The sequence below is a fragment of the Mustela nigripes genome, chromosome 5 (genome assembly GCF_022355385.1).
Source record: "Mustela nigripes isolate SB6536 chromosome 5, MUSNIG.SB6536, whole genome shotgun sequence".
NCBI classification, from domain to species: domain Eukaryota; kingdom Metazoa; phylum Chordata; class Mammalia; order Carnivora; family Mustelidae; genus Mustela; species Mustela nigripes.
The window spans coordinates 65,893,416-65,912,436 of record NC_081561.1 but is presented as its reverse complement, the minus strand read 5'-3'; the positions used below and the strand labels follow the sequence as shown (position 1 = coordinate 65,912,436).

The 19,021-nt window shown below is 43.5% G+C and overlaps 2 protein-coding genes across 6 annotated transcripts in view; one reads left to right on the top strand and one right to left on the bottom strand.

Annotated features, from left to right (window-relative positions):
* Positions 1–619: 619 nt before the first annotated feature.
* CMTR1 (cap methyltransferase 1) overlaps positions 620–19,021 on the top strand; it is a 63,417-nt gene continuing 45,015 nt past the window's right edge. For all 5 annotated transcript variants that reach the window (XR_009404447.1, XR_009404446.1, XM_059400554.1 and 2 more), the window contains exons 1-7: positions 620–822; positions 2,801–2,938; positions 11,318–11,469; positions 13,295–13,453; positions 16,120–16,212; positions 17,614–17,685; positions 18,839–18,933. Coding sequence is in view for 3 of the 5 variants with exons in the window: in XM_059400554.1 (XP_059256537.1) it covers positions 2,806–2,938; positions 11,318–11,469; positions 13,295–13,453; positions 16,120–16,212; positions 17,614–17,685; positions 18,839–18,933 (704 nt within the window). In the remaining 2 variants the exon portion in view is untranslated. The remainder of the gene's footprint in view (positions 823–2,800; positions 2,939–11,317; positions 11,470–13,294; positions 13,454–16,119; positions 16,213–17,613; positions 17,686–18,838; positions 18,934–19,021) is intronic.
* LOC132017314 (cytochrome c oxidase subunit 6A1, mitochondrial-like) lies at positions 9,085–9,428 on the bottom strand. Its single transcript, XM_059399105.1, has one exon. It carries the CDS (start codon positions 9,412–9,414, stop codon positions 9,085–9,087), a length of 330 nt encoding a protein of 109 aa, XP_059255088.1. The 5' UTR covers positions 9,415–9,428.

The window sequence follows — 19,021 nt, the reverse complement described above, 5'->3', positions numbered from 1 at the left end:
GGGGCCATCTCAGATTTCCGGTTGGACCAACGGATTAACGGTGGTGCCATTCACTGCAAAAAGAGCAGGCTTACAGGAAAACATAAAATCAGATTTTAATTTATCGGTGTGAGTGACTAAGTGAGGATGTTCAGCAGACTTTTGGCCATATTGGCCAGAAAATCGGGAGAGGGGTTTGGGATGGGAAGCCATCTGTTTCCATATGGTAAGATGGCATAGGCAGCATTCCTTCTCTCCTCCCGACCTTCGTTCAACATCTGTTGAGGATGTATTATACGCAGGATGTTGGGGATACAGCAGTGAACAAGGGGACTGGGTTTCTGACCTTAACCAGTTCACCAGTTACCTCTCTCAACTTGCTCTTAATCTGTAAAATGAAAATAATAATGAGATCAGGTGAAATGTGCCGACACCCGCTTTTTAAATTTTTTTATATTTGTTTCTCGTGCCTAGCGCGGGAAAGAAGATAACTCGGTTACTTTTGCTTTTGTACCCTTCCCCCTAGGCTCTTGCGCGCAGGCGCCCTGGACGGCCCTGGCTGGGGGTGGGGCGGGCCCGAACCCGTGTCTTCTTCCCCGGGGCCGGGACCCGGCCGCGCAGAGGGTGCGGGCTGCCCGTGACGTCATCAAGCTGCGCAGGCCGCAGGGCGGGACCCGAGCGCGACAGCGCGGCCGGCGGACCGGGCTAGCGGTGGGGAAACGAAACTGAGGGAGTAGGCGGCGGCTCTGGCAGCGGCAGGGCCAGGCCTGGTGGCGGCGGCGGCAACGGCAGGCTGAGCCCCCCCCCTCTCCGCTCCCAGGCAGCTCACCCTCTCCCCTCAGCGTGAGTGCCGGCGCGCGGCCTGGGGGGAGCGAGTGGGAGGGCGGGCGCGCGGGCGAAGCATCCTCTCCCCTCCACCGCCGCCTCGGCCGCGCACTGGCGGTGGTGACCCTCGCCGCCCCTACTCTCTCCCCGACTTCCTTCAACCCTCCTCCGCCCCCGACCTGCTCCTCCAGCTCCTAGCAGCTCGAGTTGCCGCTGACAAACGTCTCTGCGCACACATTCACACACTCACGTTGTTTTCAAATGAAAAGACTGGCGGGGAGAGAGAGGTGCTCATCTCCCTCAGTGAATAAGGGTGGCGAAACCGACACCTTGGGAGAGAAGACTGGAAGAGGGGATTTGAACCCTTTCCTTGGGGAGCAGCAGGTACAACCAGGCCTTTTGCCTTACATGTAGAAGTTCCCTGCCTGGGCGCATTCTTCTGGCCTGTGTTGCTCACTTGAGCGGGGCACTGGTTAAGGTGTGCGGCCTTCCCTCTCGGGCGTCGGTTCTATCCAGTGGAAAATGAGAGTGTTGGAGTAGATGATTCGGAAGGCCTGAATCTAAGGTGGTTTGGGGAGGAGCATCAGTATCTCCTGCCTTTCACACAACTATTCACTCTCCTTCTTTTGCATCCACCCCAATGCAGTCCACATTGAGTTTCCCGTGCTTGCAGTCTCCCAGAGTCGCTAAGAATCAGAAGGCCCTTTTTGCTTCTGTTATGGGCATTTTGGGGGGGCATTTAAGAAGGTGGTTTAAAGTGAAACGTGGTTTTGCTTTCTCTTTGTTCAAGGTTCTCCGTTCTAACTTCCCCAGGATAGCCCCCGCCTGTGGCTAGTAAGAGGCTGGCTGCCTCCTTAGGATAAGATAATGCATTGGGTTGACAGGCTCAACCTTGAGCTGCAGAGAAGTGAAACATGTGATTCAGGGTTTTGTGAGGTTGAGGGGATCAGTGGTATCGGTGCATTCATTGCTCTTGCAGCTGTGATCCAGTTAAAAGTGTCTTGTACCTCTGCACCTCCCCTTCCTCAGGGAATTGCAGCTCAGCTGGCCACCCACCTGTTTGCTTCTATGTTTTGAGTTCTCTTTTCTGAGTCTTCTTATAGCCCATCAGTTGTTTGTAAACCACACTGTATTCACTACTACTCTCTCTTGTTCTTTAACTGGATCATTTCTTAAGGTTTCAGGATGGCATAATCACTTCATTCCATCTCATTTCCCGCTGGCCCCAATCATGCTTACCTCTCCTATACCTACCAGTGGGCATGGATGATGATGACATGGTGCCTAATCATCTCCATTCTTTTTTCATGGAGATGTATTGGTGTTGTTAAAATTATTTTTACACCAGAGTTCATGATGTGGCTATCTCCAGTTTGAATAATTTTCCCAATCTTCTATTTCCTTAGTCCTGAGTCAACCACTGCTTCCATTCCTTATTCTCATTAAAAATTTTCCCAGTTCTTTCATGGTTTCAAACATCCTGAAATAAACCAAAACCAGCATTTGTATCACATTATGTAATTTCCGAATTGGTAAAATAATGATGGTGATGGAGCTATCATTCTGGGCTGGCCCCCTCACCTTGCAAATATTGGTTGATATTCACTAGATTTCATAATGTCCAGTGTACATTGTTGTCACACAGGGCCAGTGTTGCATGAAAATTATAGAATAATAAGTACCTAAGGCTTTTTCTCCCCTGTGGCTTGTAGAGTTGATCCATGATGTTTTGGTATGTGAAATCAAGGCCCTGAGGTCTCTGGGTCTGTGAGCACCACACATTTTCCAGTAAAACTAACAGCTATTATTGAAGACTAGAGGCTGGCTAGCATCCTTCCTGGACCTCAATTTGAGAAAAAGGCTATTCAAGTGCTGGCATTTGAAGCTGTTTGTAATTGCCAAATCCCATCCCATTGATGATTTATATTTTGGAATCCCTGCTCTGATCCGAGTGGCTCTAACAGGGGCAGCTGACTATCTGGATTTATGGTTGCAGTAACAATGAAGAGGAGAAATGATCCAGAATGCACTGCCCCTATCAAGAAACAGAAGAAAAGAGTTGCAGAGCTTGCCCTGAGCCTCAGTTCTACATCTGATGATGAACCTCCCTCTTCCGTCAATCATGCAGCAAAAGGTATGCTTGCCCACATGATGTGAGGCCGCTGGCCATCTGGTTGTTTGACTCCCTAGTGCCTGAATTGGGCAGAACACAGGCATCTGCCCGCTAAGGGAAGTTAGGCAAGTTCTACAGAGAGATGTTGGCTATAGCCTCTTTTTCCTTCAGCCCATTCTACTAGAATGGGCAACTTATTTTAAATAATTGGAATTTTTACAGTAGTACCTTAATTCTTTGGCTGGTCTTTCAGTAGGTGGCACTCTTTTGCTGCCTTAAACCAGTTAGAAGTAGTGGTGAGTGCTGAGTGCCCTGTGCTCGTAATTGCTGTTAATGATCCTGGGGCTCTTTCACAGGGGATAGGCTCTTTGCTGCAGTGATCTGGCCTAATTCCCCTCAGGTTTTTGCATTCTGATTTCTCAATTCCCTCAACTGTTGTGATCAGAAACAGCCATATGAATTGGAGCATCTCTGTGTTCACTGTTGACATTAAGCTCAAAAGAGTTCACTGATCTGGTTGAAACTAACGTTTTGCTTTCCCTGTTTTTTAGGGTTATGGACATATGCAGTGTCCATAGATGGCTTTCTGTGAAAGAAATTGTAGAGTGCCTAGAAGCTTGCCTCAAATATCAAGCAGCTTTATTTGCATTTACCTTGACTTCCAGCTGTATTCAATTCCTAGGGGTGCTGCAACAAAGTACCACAAACTGGGTGGCTTAAAACAACAGAAGTCTGTTTTCCATAGTTCTGGAGGCTACATATCTGAAATCCAGCTGTCAGCAGGGCCATGCTTCCTTTGAAGGCTCTTGGAAAGAATCCTTCCTTGCTTCTTCTAGCTTCTGGTGGTTGCTGGCAATCCTTGGTGTTCTTGGTTTATAACAGCCTAACTCCAGTCTTTGCCTCTGTCTTTTCTGTGTGTGTGTCTATTGCAAATATTCCTTTTCTTAAAAGGTCATGAGTCATTGAATCAGGGCCCACTCTAATCTAATATGACATTTTTAAAATTTGATTACATCTGCGAAGACCATATTTCCAAACATCATATTCCCTGGTGCAGAATGGACATAGCTTTTTAGAGGGACACTATTCAACCTGGTATGCCAGCAGTCTTGCATTTTGGAGCCTTTGCTTGATCATTGATCAATTAGAATGAAGTTTGGTAATAGACTGGTGACTGAAAGGGTGTAAAGCATCCTTTGAGAGTGGTAGGAAATAAAATTTACAAGTGGTAGGCAGTTGTAATTGAAGGGCAGTTACTCATCAGTTGTACTGAGAAGCTGGTTCAGAAAGGAGAAGGCAGTACAGCTGAAGGGTTTGGTGCAGCTGTGGTCTGGTTCAATAAGAGACTCTCTTATAGCCTTGTGTGTGGAGATATGAGTCCCTTTAAAGTTGTCACAGTGGATTCCAGAATAGCTGGGAAAGGCTATCTGTAATTGAGGTAGGAAGTAGGAAGGCAAAAACATAGTGGGTGTACTGGTTCTAGGGACTATTGAAGAAAGGGAGTTTTGCTTTTCACCTGGGATTTGAGCAGCTTGGTGAAGGTAGAGTCTCCTTAGGTAGAGCTCTGGATTATTGGGAGAGATGGCCTATAAGGAAAAAAAAGGGAGAGCATGTCTGGGAGAATAAATGTACTCCAGGGGCTGGAGGTATCTAGTTCTAAGTGGATCTCAGGGGGCATATTCTTGTGGTAAAGAGAGGGCAACTGACAGGTAGAGGGAGGCATATGGTTAAGGGTCTTTTAAGGGAACCAGTCTGATTTAAATTTCAAGCTTTTAAAATTGACTGAATTGAGATTGTCCACCGCCCCCTGCATTTCCCTTAATTGTACCAAATAGCTTTAACCTTTTCTGGAAGTAGCACCATGTGATTCAGTTAGGATTGACTTGCTATTGTGTGTACAGAATGGAAATCTAAATGGCCAGTACTTTATATGCGTTTGGCAATAGGCCATGTGGTACTTTGTTTTTTGTTTTTTTAGAATGTAAAAGAGAGAAAGGGAGAGGGGCAGAGGGAAAGAAACTCTTAAGCAGGCTCCACGCGGAGCCTGACATGGGGCTCAATCTCATGACCCTGGGATCATGACTCGAGCTGAAATCAGGAGTTGGACACTAAACCTGCTGAGCCACCCAGGTGCCCCTCGTCCTTTTTATTTTTCCGAAAATGAGGCAAGAGGCAGAGGCAAATAAACAATGCTAGATTTCCCTGTTTTAGCTTACTTTAGCTTTTTGTTGTCATAAAAACTGAGGGTTGGAGTGTGATGTCTTTATCAGCAAGATTGCTCTCTGTGCCACTCCCCCTCACCCCATACCTGGCATGGAATAAATACTTCATAGAAGGCAACAGTAGTATCTTTTCCAAGAAGCTTAAAATGCTTTACCTCTTTGATTTTGCCTATCCCTCCTCCATTCTATAGAAGATCATTTCATTAAGTAATTAGTATTTATATCATCTCTGTTCTGAATTGGCTTTTCGTTCTCTCTTTTTTTAAAATTTTATTTATTTGAGAGCGAAAGAACACGAGCTGGGGTTGAGGGGAAGGGCAGAGGGGCGGAGGGAGAGGGAGAAGCAGACTTCCCGCTGAGCAGGGAGCCAGACAAGGGGCCTGATTCCGGGATCCTGGAATCATGACCTGAGCCAAGGGTGCCCCTGGAATTGGCTTTTCTTAGGTGTCCCCTGGACAGTGTGCCCTGGTAATTTACTGTCTCACCAGAAGATATATATCCGCTGAGATTTATATACAGCTTTCCTAGTCAAGTCATTGCAGCAAAGCAATGAAGCCCTTTTGCTTCAACCACTTCTACCTGGACGTACTGTTGAATAAGTGATTGAAAAACGCTCTTTAGGGAGTGCAAATAGAAAAACAAAAAATAGTAGTTACTATTTCTGTCTTTCTGAGCCTTATTTGTGCTTTCTCTGCTAGATCAGTGTGATGCCTCATTAATAGATCTATTTAGTTTAATCAGTTTGTTTGTTTTGCTTTATCGACAAGGTAAGTGCGGTGCCAGGTCGGAGATTGACATCTGACCAGAGTAACGAAAAAAAAGGATGTTGTTGTGATGGCCACTGTGGGATCATGTGTTCTTTTGAGTATTTTAAGAGGAGTTTGAAGGCATTTTTAAGCCTAAATAAACTCTTAGAAATTTGCTATTAAGTAACAACCTTTGAAGTAAAAAGAGGCAGATAGGGGTCATTTTTTTCTTTTTGGTTGTTTCTCTCAGGAAAACTGTGGTCTAGTTTCCAAGACAATTTTCTTTTCTCCTTTTCTCTTTTCTTTCTTTCTTTTCTTTTCTCCAGTGTGGGCTCCTGGCCCTCCCATAGCGTGTTGCTTTGGAAGTTGCCAGGCCCTTTTGCAGGTACCACACTAGTAGTGCCTTTCCCTCTACCAGGTTTAATTCTTTGCTAAATAGGCTATTCTTCCTGAAACACCATTGCTTTACTGTCAGCCCAGATTCATGACCTTAATCAAAAACTTCCTTTATCGGTATCTGTTTAAATTGCTCTAACGAGTTACCATTTGTCTGGCATGAAGGAGAAATTGAGTCTTTAAACAGGAATGAGTATATTCCACAGCAGTTGTTAGGCAGGTTGTGATATTTATTAAAACCCATAATGTATTCCTCCGTATCTGTGTGCTGCTTACCTTGGCTATTAGTGGTTGGAGCTGCCTCTCCGTATGTGTTGTCACTGTCATTTTTAATGTTGGCATGTTTGCTCTACTGTTCTGTTGCCATGTAAAAAATTTTTGCCCTGCTGTTCTGTTCCTATGTGAAAAATTTTGAACTTTTCTTCTTTAAAATGACTTAAGAGTAATGATTTCTATCAGGTAGAGAAGAAGTCTTCAATGAAAACTCTAAATAATGTTTTGGGCTATCTTAGGTTTTAGAAGGGAAGCTCCTGGGGAGGTAAATGGGAATACCACCCAGCTTTGGCAAGTTCTTAATGAAACTAATCATTTTAATAGACTGACCTTATTACTCCTGTTAATTTATATTTTCAATACAAAATTGTCTGCTCAGTGTTTGCTGAATTATTACCAGTCTTTGGAGATGAAATCTCCCCTTTAGTTATTGCTGCAGCCACAACAGTTGTCTTCTTTCCACCTGAAAAGCATGGCCCCAAAGGCCCAGGCGTGAAAATGGGCAGTGGCTGTGGCTGTGTGTGGACATCAGGACTAGTCTAGGCAACTTTGTCTTAATCATCAGACTAAAATCTTGCTTCAAATACCACATGAAATAAAAGACAAATAAGGCTTATCCAGCACACTTCTTGATCTCACAAAGAAATGCTTAGTAGGATGCATTTTAGCTTTCATTCACCTCACTCAGAACCTGTACAGACATTTGTATGCTGGGTAACTCCTGGTGAAGGGTATGGAGTGGAAACGTCTCTGTCCCGGAGTGTGGTGCTGGTATTTTGCATTTAGGCACCACTGATTTGCCTAATGAGCCCTCCATCCAAATTTGGTTCTCCTTGTCATTTTGCTCCAAGAATGGTATGAAGACAAAGAAAACAAAAGATATCTCTTTGATATCTGAGTGTGGTTTGTACCCTGCATGCGGAGGAATGATGTTCATACCATTGATGAGTGCCCACTATTGTGTCCTTAGGCAAACCTGACAACCTGGCAATTCCACCTAGAGCTGGACCAAGGGCACACTCTCCTTTGATAAGGATACCAGGTTTTCCTAATCTTTTCGGAGGTTCACCTGTGAATCCCCAGAAAGCCGGTGAAAGGGATAGTAACTGATCTAACGTTGTAGCTTCTGGTGAATCAGGACCCCAGGTCCCTGGGCTGCACAGAAAGAAACTTTGGGACTGTGTTCAGGGAACCATCCACATTCTTGGCACCCCCCCTTTTCTGTACCAGCAATATGGAAGTGACTGAATGAAGAGAGGCTTCATCTTTGGAAGTACGGTTCTTTAGCATGTGGGCCCTCTGTTTTAGAACGTGCCTCTTTCTCTTGCATGGGAGATCAGAGAGGAGAGACCCGGGGATAGTCTCGAGCCACTTAAGAGGTCTTTTCCCTTAGATCTGCTGTCCTCTCAAGCTTGGTCTGGAAGGGAACCAAATTCTTCTCAAGGAATGATACTTTATTTCTTTATAGCTGTATTTTTTTTTACTCTAATTTTCAAATGAATATATTCTTCTCACACAGAAAATGAAGAAAAGTGCAAAACAAAATAAATATAACCTCACCTCACAGTTTCCATGGTTACTCATTATTAATGTTCTGGGTCTTTCCTTCTGAGTGGCACTCTCTGGCACTCTGTGACATGTGCTGCGTTGGTCTGTGTAAGCAAGTCATCTCCTTAGGGAACTGGATAGCTTTCTAAGAGGAAAGGGGTAGGGGTGCCTGGGTGGCTCAGTCAGTTAAGCATCTGCTTTCTGCTCATGTCATGATCCCTGCATCAAGCCCCACGTTGGGCTCCCTGCTCAGTGGAGAGTCTGCTTGTCTGGCCCTCCCTGCTTCTCATGCACACGTGCTCTCTCTCTCTCAAATAAGTAAATAAATAGGGGCACCTGGGTGGCTCAGTGGGTTAAGCCTCTGCCTTTGGCTCAGGTCATGATCCCAGGGTCCTGGGATCGAGCCCCACATCGGGCTTTCTGCTCTGCAGGGAGCCTGCTTCCTCCTCTCTCTCTGCATGCCTCTCTGCCTACTTGTGATCTCTGTCAGATAAATAAAGAAAAAATCTTTAAAAAAAAATAAATAAATACCATCTTTATTAAAAGAAAAGAGGAAGGGGTAGATTTGGTGCCTTTCATAAGAGGTTATTCTCAACCAAAATTTCTCCTTGCTAACTGCTTGGGAGCCAAAATGTTGGTTTTAAGTTTATTCTAGTTTTTTCAAATATGTTTATAAGCCTTTTCTTTCTTCTGCAAAATGTTATATCACTAAAAGGAAAAAAAAATGTTTATTTTAGCTATCTGATTTTTGTGTTTTTAAAAAATTTTTATTATTTTAATACTTTCTTCATGGACCAATCTAAGTTATTTATTTAAGCCATCTCCTGCCATAAACAAAAGGATGGAAGATCAGTATTCTGGTCATCATTTGACACAAGTAAGGAAGGTGAGCTTGAGGTCCCATATACTTTTCTGGTCCTCATGCAGAGTCATGGTCCAAACCAGTGCTGTGGTCCCCGCTGGGTAGTGGTCCAGGTTCTCCTTACTCATTTTCATAGGTGGTTGGAAGTGGATTCATGTGAGAATTATGGAATAGAGTGTGACTATCATCTCGCCTGGGAAAGGGCTTTGACCTGGTGCAGGAATGAGGTAGGCGATGAACTTGGGGCTCTCCATGCTCTCTGTGATGTGACTTCAGGAAGACGTTTAGCATACTCCCCACATCGGGGAGCGCTATGAAGTATGAGAGGGCCTTCCACATCTGAGCAGAGCCCTCCTCACCGCCATGGGTGCCACTGAACATGGATTGCCCCACATGTGTCCCTGACTGACTTAGCAGCTCAGAAACCCAGGACCCACCTGCCATCACCATTTTCAACCTGGACCTTAGTTACCTGGTTTTTAAACTCTCTGAGAATAGGATTATTTCTGTAGGAGAGAGGCCCATTGTATATACGATGGACCTTTTATAGAACATGGCCTGTCCTGGGGTGCCTGGGTGGCTCAGTGGGTTAAGCCTCTGCCTTCGGCTCAGGTCATGATCCCAGGGTTTTAGGATCGAGCCCCGCATTGGGGGGGTCACTGCTCGGCAGGGAGCCTGTTTCCTTCTCTCTCTCTCTGCCTGCCTCTCTGACCACTTGTGATCTCTGTCTGTCAAATAAATTAAAAAAAAAAAAAAGAAGAAGAAGAAGAGAGAAGAAAGAACATGTCCTGGGCAAAAGTTGTCTGATCAATTAAATAATACCAGTGTTTTATTCCCTTTACACGTCTGACAGATATCGTATTTCAACCTACTGGCTGGAGGCGTGGGGGAATGGGAGTTCTTAAATAATAGTCCAAGGAAGGCCCGATTCTCTAAGATACAGGCATTTCATACTCATGCTTAAACTCTTTGTTATTGTTTAACCTTTTTAACAAAAGTTTAAAGACTTAAAATTTCTTTTTAATGGCACCAGGTTATAAAGCTGCTTTATTTAAAACAGTCTTTGTCAAAGTTTTAACACTGGAACAGAGTTAAATGTACCTAAATGAGACTTGAAGCTATTTTTGGTAGTAGTACAAATTCTGTCCTATGGGTATTACTATTTTCAAGTTTTTTCTTGTATATGAAACTGTTGAAAGGAAAATTTATGTTTAAATTCCTAGATTACTTTGTACATGCCTCCCTCTATAAACAAATGTATTAGTGATTAATATATTAAGGCCGTCAATCAAGACTTAAAATTTTTAAAAAATTCATTGTAATGAGTACTTAATTTTTTGTCGAATAGGAAGACTCAATCCAGGTGTTGGAGATGGAAAGTTGAGTGTGACACAGTTCTTGCTCTCCCAAGAGTGACCCTGGCCAGTGGGATGGCATTTGTGCTGGATGCTGTGCTGGTGGTGCTGCTGCCCCTGGAGCACAGTGTGAAGGAGAATTGGGCCTGGGGGGCTGGGGAGAGCATTTTGCTCTTCTCAAATGCTAACCCTGAACAAGTTTATGTTCTCATGGGGAAGTGGATGAATCAGTGCAGATAGGCTTTAGAATTATGATGCCATTGCAAGTTATGAATACCTGAATAGTGACCTTCATGGATCTTTGAAGAGTTGTTTTACACTGCTGCCTTTCCTCAACACCTCCCACAAGCAGCCAGGCTTTGACTCATCAACACGGAGAGTTTAGTGTGTAGGCAAGGGGGGTGATGAAAAGAGAACAGTTACTTCTATAAAATGTCACAGCTCATCTGTGAGCCAGCTCTTCTCTGGGGCAGACATACCCTCTTACCTGTGACTTTGAAGGACCGTGAAAACAAAGGAATCTAGGAGATTAAACAATGAGACTGTTAGTCCCATGATAAAATTCTGAAAATGGTACTAAGTATCCATGTTTGGAAGGTGATGTTCAAATAATAAGCAGCAGAAATAACAATCATATCTTTAATAAACACATTTTGTATTTGACAGTGTACTTTCAGACACATTATTTCATTTATCTTCATATAAGTCCATGTGGTAGGTAGTGTCATCTCAGTTTTGTAGGGGAAAAATTGAAAGAATGGGAAAGGACACCTGATATTTTGAGCTCCCATCATCTGTCAGGTACCATTAGGAACTTTCAGTGACTTGCCCAAGATAACACAGTAAGAAGTAGAGAATACATTTGACCCTGGCTCATTTAAAGAACATGATGTGTATATTGCATATACTGAACACTAGTTGAATAAATGAAACTTGGACTTTTAGAGGCTACTTGGTGCCATAAATTCACCTGAGCGTTTTCTTTTTTTCTTTTCCAGCATCTACCACGAGCCTAAGTGGGTCTGACAGTGAGACCGAGGGGAAGCAACACAGCTCTGACTCTTTTGACGATGCATTTAAAGCAGACTCCCTTGTGGAGGGAACTTCTTCTCGCTATTCCATGTATAATAGTGTCTCCCAGAAGCTTATGGTATGTCAGTGTTTGGGGTGGGTTTCTAAAGCTCTACCAGTGGAGTAAGAGAAGGGAAATTGTATTGATGTGAAAAGAAGAAAAGCTAGGGCATGAGTTTTTCCTTTGCTTTCTAGTAGAGATTTAGTAGAGAGTGTGGCCCCTTTTTTAACAGAAGTATCTGTCACATTTGAATCACCCATGGGAAGTGGCTGTGCAGGCCGCTTGTCCTGTCCTATCCAAAGCTGGATCACCCTTTGGTCTCCTTAGTAATGAAAGCTTATCGTGAGTACATGTGAAGGTACTTCCCTACACATGGACATGTGTGGTTGGGTAAAGAGGCTTCATCATGTGAGTTTTTGCTCTAGTGAGTGATCTCAAGAGAATGACTAAAATGCTGCTCACTCCATGTGCCCAAAAATAAATGAGAGTAGTACAGTCTTTAATATGACTTTGAAAAGAAGGTCCAGTTTTCCTTCCTAGCTTCTTTACCCCATTGATATACCAGAAGAAGAAAAATGACTAGGAAGACCTGCTGGCTTCCCTGATAAAACTTCAGTGTAAGTGCACAAAGATTAGGGAATTCCAAGTTTGCTTTCTGGCTAGCTTTAATATTATAGGTATTAACTCCTCCGTTTTCATTTGGATTCATTAAGGAATGGGAACTGCCACTTCTCAGGTCATAGTCAGGATTCTAGTTGGGGGGCTGTAGATTTGGGGAAGTGGACAATGGGGAGGTTTGTGACTGAGTCAGCCTTTTTGTTTTGTTTTGTTTTGTTTTTAAAGATTTATTTATTTATTTATTTGAGAGAGAGTTTGGGAAGGGAGAGGGACAGGGGGAGAGGAAGAGAGAGTACCCCTCAGTCAGCCTTTTTGACCTGGGGAGAGATTTGTGGCTACTGTAGGAATTCTCTCCAGCTCTTGAGTTCGTAATACCCCTTCCAAAGGGAATATAGACCTTCAGGAGGGGATTACATTTTCTTAGGGTTGGGGTTATTTTATTAGACAAGGGTCCTTGGGCTTTGGGATTTAGGTCTCTGATTTTGGGGGTATATATCTGGGCCTAGTGACTCTAGAGTTTATGTGAGCTTATGGACAGTTGTGACACTTAAAAAAATATTCCCAGGGCACCTGGGTGGCTCAGTCAGTTGAGTGTTTCAGGGCAGGTCATGATCTCAGGGTTGTGAGATTGAGCCCCTCATTGGGCCCTGCACTGGGCATGGAGCCTGCTTGGGATTCTCTCTCTCCCCGCTCTCTCTTTAAGGGGGGGAAAAAAAAGGCCCTGTCTGGTGTCTTATGGTACTTATGGGTCCATACCTCAGTTTTACATGAAGTAAGTTCAAGTGGGTTCCTGCAAGCCCTCACTGTCTTTACATAATAAGGCTATTTGAATGGCTGTGGCTAAGGTCGAGTTGCTGCTTGAAGCAGTTCCATTGTAAATTATGTTCTCCTTACCAACTCAACTCTAGATCTACTTTTCACTTAATCAGAGAAATTAGCTGGAAGGGTAGTTGTGCAGATGTCCAGTGAAATTCATTAAGTGCTTTTGGTGCTTTTAATTACAGCTATGAGGTGCCTTCTCATTTATCCAAGTTCTGGTTGCCCTAGACTTTCACCTCCAGAGTAAATAGCCACTGCATGCACAGATAAACTGTAGTTACTTACTTATGCTTATTTTCTTCATTAGGCTAGAAGGAAAACTTTCAGCCTTACTTATCTGTGTTTCTCAGAGTTTAGCATAATGTCTGACACATGGTAGGGGCTGAGTAAATGTCTGTTGGTTTATGCAAGTGCTCTGTTATTATCTCTTTATTTATATTAATGCTCTATTTTGTCTCTTTTTCAGGCCAAGATGGGCTTCAGGGAAGGTGAAGGATTGGGTAAATACAGCCAGGGTCGGAAGGACATCGTTGAGGCCTCTAATCAGAAAGGCCGAAGAGGCTTGGGTCTGACACTGCAGGGCTTTGATCAAGAGCTGAATGTGGACTGGCGAGATGAGCCAGAGGTAACTGGTGAGGGGAGGAGGAGACTGGAAGGCCAGCTTGTGTTTTCATGTGCATGGCTCTAAGTAGCCATGTTAACAAACTAGAAGTCTCCAGAGGCAGTGGGAATTGGAACTGAGATTTTACATGGAGGGTACTGGGGGTGTCCAGAATGGAAACAGAAGAGATATACTGAGCGAGATATGCTAGGCTGTGGATTTATTTTCTGTTAACGACTGTGAGTAGAAGATGCTGGAAGGCAGAGTTTGGTTCCACAAAGAACTTAAACAGATATGCCTTCCCACTAGTGGCTAAGGTACCTCGTAAGGCAATGAGTTCCCTCTGCTAAAAGGATTCAAAGCGGTTGAGTGAGGACCTGGTCCTCCATTGGAGGAGTGACTGGATTAGGTACCCTTGAAGGTCCTATATACCTCTACGGCTTTATGACACCTGAGCTCTGTGTAGGTGTTTATTTATATTGTGTAGCTTTCCTGGTGTGGCTTTAGTCTGCTTATTTGCTTGGGTACCAGTTTGTTTGGACCTAACTACCAAAAGAGACTCCTGTCCTTTTTCATGGCACAGATGATGTTGAGATTTTACTTTTAATCATTGGTATATGTCCTGTCTTATTTCACAGAGAATTCCAAGTAGGTATAGTGAAACAACTAAAATAATTATGAAATATTGCCATTATAGAGTTGAAGCTAGAGAAAATAGAACACAAATGTCTAGTCTTCTATGTAGCTGGTGTAGTTGAGCTTCACATGTGGCTGTGAACTCTGGAGAATTGATATTTTATTTGTCTGTCTGATGTTCCAGTTCAGGAAAGAATTCCCGTGAATTGCACATGATAAAAGCCTAATAAGGTTTCAGAGTAAGATGCTGACAAGCCAGGAGCTAATGGCTTCTGGGGGTGGTCCGGCTGTGTTGCCTTGTAGTTTTAAGGAGATGAGACCAGCAGAATAGCAGATGAGACAGTGAAGAATAGGGTAAATATTTGTAATTGGGTCTTAGATGTAGGTTTTTACCTCAGAAATTCTTGGTGCTTTTTGGGTCCTCATTTGTATGAAAACCAGTAAAGAGTCCCCATCCTCATAGTGGGGCAGAATTAGAACTTAGCTAAACTCAAAGTCTCAAATTTGCCCATAAAAATCTCTATTTTTCATGGAGACAGGCTATTGAAATTCCTTTTTGAGGCAAGGCTGTCCTAATTATCATTTATCGGGTATTAATTTTTCTCCAACAAAAGATGCTCTATTTCTTGGTTAAGAGTTTGTCTTAACTATTAGTTGGTATCCACTTCTTTGAGGGAGAGGAATCTGTGTTGCCTCAGGTGACTGTCCAGTCACTGCAGAGGAAGTGCCTGGTGGCTTCTACAGCGCAGATTTATAGAGGGTAAGGTTTGACCCTTCACAGACAGCACTTTGCAGTCCATTTTTCCTCCTAATGTTCATGCTTCTGTGGAGAAATTGAGTCTGTTTACTCTCTCCAAAGGGACATCCCAAGTTTCCATGAGCTCTTTTTCCCATAGAGTATATAACTTATAACCATTTATAAATGGTTAAAGGTGATAGATTTGACTGGGGGAGGGGGAGCCGTGATTCACTGCCAGATTCATTGACAAAAGGGTTTCTATAAATTTTCTTTTAAACTTTTTCTGTGTTGTTGATGGTTGGCTTGCCCTCAAGACCTTGCATTGTGTTACCATTTTATGCCTTTCAGAGCATGTAATATTACCTTTAATCACATTGCTTCAGTTTGCAACAGTGAATCTCTTCTCCATACTTGCTTGGGAGGCAGTGGGTAGAGCTGCCATGCAGGTTAGCCACCTGTTTAGGTTTTATAATCTGTGTCTCTAGCTCAGTGTACATAGTCCTGGCTGCACATTAGAATCATCTGGGGTCTTCTAAAAAAAATGTGATTATACCACGTTTCTGCCTTCGACTGACAGAATCATATACTCTGAGGGTGAGGCCTTGTTATCAGTATTTTTTAAAGGACTGCGGAGGGGTATTTGGCTTGCTAAGTTGGTGGTGCGTGCAATTCTTGATCTTGGGGTTGTAAGTTCGAGTCCCTATTGGGTGTAGAGATTACTTAAAAATAAATAAAATCTTAAAAAAAAAAAGACTGCAGGTATTTCTTATGTATAATGTAATTCAAAAATTAAGAGAAAGCACCATTGAGATGCCAGTTTCTGCTTTGGGATTGAATAGGCAAGGAATCCTATTTGGGAATAACACTTTAAAGGGCATTGGAGATGAGACTCATTGCCATTGGGTCTTCCTGGTATAATTACCTTTTCATAGACTTATATCCTGTGTGTACTTCTCTGTGTCCCTAGTCGTCTGATTGTAGGTCCTTTCAGTCAAGGATCATATCATTTTAACTGCATTCTGAGTACTTAGCCCATAGTACATGTTTATGAAATAATACTGGAACAAATGAAAAAAACTTTGAAGGTTTGGGAAGTTTCTTAAGATTCAAACTGGAATTGTAGCTAGCCTTCCAAAGTTAACCCTCAGTCTCCTGGCTCAGTTCTCAAGTCTGACCAGCACATTTGGCCTCAGCTTCCCAGACCCTTCCATCTGTCTGAATCCCTTTTGTTTATTTTTGGGGAGGCCCTTGCAAGTTGGAGCATAACTCTGATGGGCCATCTTCCTCGACTTACTTTCCTCTTTTCTGTTTGTAGCCCAGTGCCTGTGAGCAGGTGTCATGGTTTCCAGAATGTACCACTGAAATTCCTGACACTCAGGAAATGAGTGATTGGATGGTTGTGGGAAAGGTAGGACTTCAAGAAAATGTACCCTGAATTCTTGGCGTTTACCTCCTGACTTTTCTCCTTGAGTCCAGTGTGTATGTATGTATACTCATAGTGTAAGAAAAATGTGAATCTGACATTACTGGCAAGAATAAAGTTTTGTCAAGGTGGTGTGTCAAGGGGTTTACAGGTATGCCCCTGAGAGATGTGACAGCATTTTTTTCTCCTAGTCATTTAACTTGCAAGGCAGCACAAAATGCATAACTTCTGTCTTTCTCATGGATGCTTTTTAGAGTAGCTTATTATACATTTGTGTATATTCTGATCACTGCTGGGCACTGTTCCAGGTAGATGAAAAGACACTGTCCCTGTCCACAGAAAAATAATGAGGGAGTTGTTACAGAGGGAATTTGTTTAATCTCCTTCTGGAAAACTACGAATAAAGTACATAGCTACCAAATCAGTATGGTCTAGAGAGCAATTCTCCAAGTGTAGGGCCCCCTGGGGATCTCCCAAGACCCTTTCAGGGGCTCTACAGGGTCAAAGTTATTTTCATAATGATACTGGAAATTTACGTGCTTCTTTTCACTCATTCTCTCACAAGTTCCAGTGGAGTCTTCTAGAGGCTGTATCACAACCAGTTGAACGCAAATGCAGAGAGGAGAGTCTGGCCATCTTACATTAAGCCAAATAGTAAGAGATTTGTAAAAATGAAAAACAGTGCTGCTCTTCTCATTAAAAGTTTTTTTGGAAATACAGTTATTTTTCATAAAAATATTTATGTTAACATAGTGTGTTCTTTTACACTGAATAAATTGTCTTAGTTCTAATAATAAATGTTGCTGTGTATATTATCCCCCACATAAACAAAAGCTCTTTGGGGTCCTTAGTGGTTTTGAAATGTGTAAAACCTGAGAACACCCAAGTTTGAGCATCGTTGGTTTAGAGATAGCCTCACTGAGCCATGAGGTTTGATTTGACACCCCTGTGAGGGTCTCTTGAGCCCTCGTTATCTCTGATGCTACCAGGTCAGTGCAGTTGTACCCCTTACGGATCAAGAGGCTTCCTGGTTGAAGGACAGGTTTATGTCATTTAAGGGCAGTCCCCATTCTTCTGCCTCCATGCTCTGGGGGCAGACAGCTTGAATGTATCCTTCCTGTGTGCTTTCTCAGCCTCAGCATTCATGAGTCTTGTATCTATATGGTGCTCTAGTCAGAGTGCCCAGGGGGCTGCTTCATCTCCCAGCCATCTGGAGTACAGCCAGAGGGGTTTAGGATTTTCTCTTTCCTGCCCCTCAAGGATTGATGTTCTTGGCAGAGACTCAAGCCCCTTCTTGCTCTACTCACTTAGAACCCTCATTTCTCCATTCATTCCCCCAACTGCAGTCATACGTAGTCATTATCGATTATTTTCTTCTTTCTGTAGAGAAAGATGATTATTGAAGACGAGACAGAGTTTTGTGGGGAAGAGCTGCTTCACAGTGTGTTGCAGTGTAAGGTAAGGCCTGTGGGGCTGGAGTATCTTGTGTGAGGGCATGTGCTGGGCTCTTACAGTTCTTTTGAATTGGTTGGGGGTGGGGGACTGAAGTTTAGCTAAGATTTTTCTTGGAGATGAGATGTGTGGCTTGCCACATTTCTCCAGTGTATCCTTTTCCTGGGGCCTTGTAGTATTGTGCTCTTCCTGTGGTCAGTAGCTAGGAAAGGTTCCACTTAACTTCATTGGGTCAGTCCATCATAGTCCTGAGGGGGTGTGGTGTAGTGAAAAGTTTGGAATGATTCTTTAGTGTCAGTAGACCTGAATTCACATCCTTGTGAATTTAGGCCCTTTGCAGCTTTCTTGCTGTGTAACCTTGGGTCAGTTGCTTTAGCTGCTCTGACGTTTCCTCATCTCTAAAATGGGGAGAAAATACTTCCCGGGATTGTTTTGAGAGTTAAATTGGATAGTCAGCATGAAGCTCCTAACATGCTGGGCGGGCAAATGTTAGTCTTTCCTTGATAGCTTTCGGTGTGAGTTTGTGTCAGGAAGTACATGGCCCAGGGCAGGATGAGCCAGGGAAGCTCTGAGGAAGAAATGGGTTAGAGAAGAAGCCTCAGACCAGCCTCACAAAATTTTTTTTGTAGGCAGAGGGTTGGGAATATCCTTAAGGAACTCTGGTGAAGTGAGGCTTTTTTTTCTCAGGGAGAAAATAGAAGAAGGGAGAAGGAATCCCTACTGTGTGGGTAGGTGCCATCACAAAACACTGGTTTTGGTTTGCTTTGCCCTCTGAGTGAGCCTTACTATCAGTACTCTGGTCCCTTGGAAAGTTGCTGCTGGACTGGAGAAACAGATTTGTTCTGAGGATTTGTGATGCCAACAGGTGGCCTTGTGCCTACCCACAGGTGCCATTTATTAACCATTTTGCAGGGATATATAAATAAATGATAAATACATTTTATTTATCATTTGTTTTTTACCACTTCACAGGTGAGGTAGTTGAGGGTCTGAGAGATTGAGCAGTTTGTCTGGGATCACACAACTGGTCATTTCAGAGCTGGGATGTGGCAGTATTGTAGCTCTTCCAAGGGCTGAGATGGGCTCCTTAAGCTCTTAAGTCCCCTGTCCCTTCCTGGAGGGTGATGCTCACCTTAAGGTTCTGACTCTCCCTGGGCAGAGTGTGTTCGATGTCCTAGATGGGGAGGAGATGCGGCGAGCTCGGACCCGGGCCAATCCCTACGAGATGATCCGAGGAGTCTTCTTCCTAAACAGGTTTGCTGACATTGCCCACCTCTCCCTTCCCCTGACATCCACTGTTCCACCTTTTCATAGCTTTCCATACATCTGGTGTATTGAGTTT

Bases quoted from the DNA above. Each gene is read 5' to 3' on its own strand.
- LOC132017314 (XM_059399105.1), bottom strand. From the start codon at position 9,414: ATGGTGATGGCAGGTGGGTCCTGGGTTTCTGAGCTGCTAAGTCAGTCA.